The sequence below is a fragment of the Phaseolus vulgaris genome, chromosome 8 (assembly GCF_000499845.2).
Source record: "Phaseolus vulgaris cultivar G19833 chromosome 8, P. vulgaris v2.0, whole genome shotgun sequence".
In the NCBI taxonomy this organism is placed as follows: Eukaryota; Viridiplantae; Streptophyta; class Magnoliopsida; order Fabales; family Fabaceae; genus Phaseolus; species Phaseolus vulgaris.
Genome location: NC_023752.2, coordinates 8611337 through 8613636, shown reverse-complemented (window position 1 = coordinate 8613636; position 2300 = coordinate 8611337). Strand labels below are relative to the sequence as shown.

At 43.3% G+C, this 2300-nt stretch overlaps 1 protein-coding gene across 1 annotated transcript; it reads left to right on the top strand.

The window, feature by feature from the left end:
- LOC137824521 (uncharacterized) lies at positions 1-1158 on the top strand. The gene has a single exon (XM_068630188.1). It carries the CDS (start codon positions 1-3, stop codon positions 1156-1158), a length of 1158 nt encoding a protein of 385 aa, XP_068486289.1.
- The last annotated feature ends 1142 nt before the right edge of the window (positions 1159-2300 follow it).

Sequence of the window (2300 nt, the reverse complement as noted above, 5' to 3'; positions counted from 1 at the left end):
ATGCAAGATGCTATTCCTTATGGGGGGGATAATAATGTGGGATGGTTACATTACGGAGGAGACAATGGTAGTGGTAGTCTGCTCTCTATGTGGCATAAAGAAGTTTTCTGCTATGACTCTCATGTGATGGGGAAGGGGTTTATTGCTGTGATTGGCCAACATAAGGTATCAAAATGTAGGTGTGTGGTGGTGAATGTTTATGCTAATTGTTCTCTGAGTGAGAAGGTATCTTTGTGGGGGGAACTGACAGACCTAAAGAAGGGTTCAGCAGACTCCGTCTGGTGCTTTTGTGGTGACTTCAATGCTACAAGAAAGCGGTGTGAAAGAAAAGGAGTTAGCATGCGGGACAACCAATCGAGTGAGATGAGAGGTTTTAATAGCTTCATTGATACTAATCTTCTTATTGAAATACCTTTGGTGGGAAAGCCCTTTACGTGGTTTAATTCAAATGGCAAGGCTAAGAGCAAGCTAGACAGGGTGTTGGTTACCGAAGATTGGATGCAAGCATGGCCTATGTGCAAGCAATATGTGCAACGTAGGGAGGTGTCAGACCATTGTGCCATAGTGGTGAAATCTGTGGAGAAGGACTGGGGTCCTAAACCTTTTAGATCTATAGATGCGTGGTTTATGGAACGGGGTTTTGGCCATATGGTGAAGGAAAAATGGATCTCCTATCCCTCTCAGGGGAATGCTTTCACAGTGATAAAAGAAAAGATGAAGAGGCTGAAGGGGGATTTGAAGGTGTGGAATAGGGATGTCTTTGGAAATTTGGAGACAACTAAGAAATCCATCTTGATGGAGCTTGAGGCTCTAGATTGCCAAGACTGTAGTGTAGGGTTATTGGAAGATGAGAGATTACATAGAATTGGTTTGGTGAGTAGATTGAAGGAGCCTGATAAGAAGCTAGAGTCCTTGTTGTGCCAAAAAGCTAGAGCCAGCTGGTTAAAGAGTGGAGACTCATGCACTAAATTTTACCACTCTTCTCTAAGATGGAGACGGCTAAAAAATGAAGTTAAAGGTGTTGAGGTGGGGGGTCAGTGGTGTGAAGAGCCTTGTACAATCCGTGGTGAAGCTAAGAAGCTGTTTGAAAAAAGGTTTAAGGCAACAAGAGATTTTGGTGTTAGACTTGATGCAGTAGAGTTCAATTCTTTAAACTAGGAGGAGAATTTAAAGCTGATAGCAGAGTTCACAGAGAAGGAAGTTAGGGATGCGGTGTGGCTTTGCGAAGGTTCCAAGTCCCCAGGACCTGACGACTTTAATTTTCTCTTCATCAAGAAAAGCTGGGAGTTAAAGAAGAGTTTATGGCAGCTTTGGCTTCTTTTCATGGTACAGGTCATATTCCCAAAGGTTGTAATGCCTCTTTCATCGCTCTTGTTCCTAAAGTCGGAGATCCAATCCTGCTTGAGCAGTATCGTCCTATCTCTTTATTTGGGGCCACTTACAAAATTATCTCCAAGGTCCTAGCAGGAAGAATGAAGAATGTACTTTCCTCTATTATTGATGAAAGCCAGTCGGCTTTTATTAAGAAGAGAGGGATACTCGAAAGTGTGCTTATGGCTAATGAAGTAGTGGAGGATCTCAGGAGAAGTGAGAGAAGTGGATTGTGTCTGAAGGTGGATTTTGAAAAGGCGTACGATTCGGTTAGCTGGGTCTTCCTTTACGACATGCTCCAAAGGTTAGGGTTCCATAGTAAGTGGATTGGCTGGATCAGAGGATGTATGGAAAGTGCAACAGTTTCAGTTCTGGTTAATGGGAGCCCTACGGAGGAATTCAAACCCTCGAGAGGGTTGAGGCAGGGCGACCCTCTTGCGCCATTCCTCTTTACAGTGGTAGCATAAGGTTTGGCTGGTATAGTAAGGCAAGCGGAAAAGGCCAGATTACGTTCTGGTCTAAAGATTGGGAGAAATGAGGTTGTACTGAGTATTCTACAGTATGTCGATGACACTGTGTTTTTCTGTGAGGACTCTTACACCAACGTAGTGACACTAAAATCCATCCTCAGGGGGTATGAGCTCGCTTCAGGGCTGAAGATCAATTTTCACAAGTCAAAACTTACAGGTATCAATGTTCAAAGAAGTAATCTAGATTGCTACACAAAGACTTTGAACTGTGTTCAGACGGGTTTCCCGTTCAAATATTTGGGCCTTGAAGTGGGAGGTAATCCGAGAAAGAAGAAGTTTTGGGAGCCTGTGATAAACAAACTTAAAGCAAGGCTCAACGTGTGGAAAAGAAGATTCTTATCTATGGCAGGGAGAATATGCCTTATTAAATCCGTTCTTACCTCTGTCCCGTTGTACTAT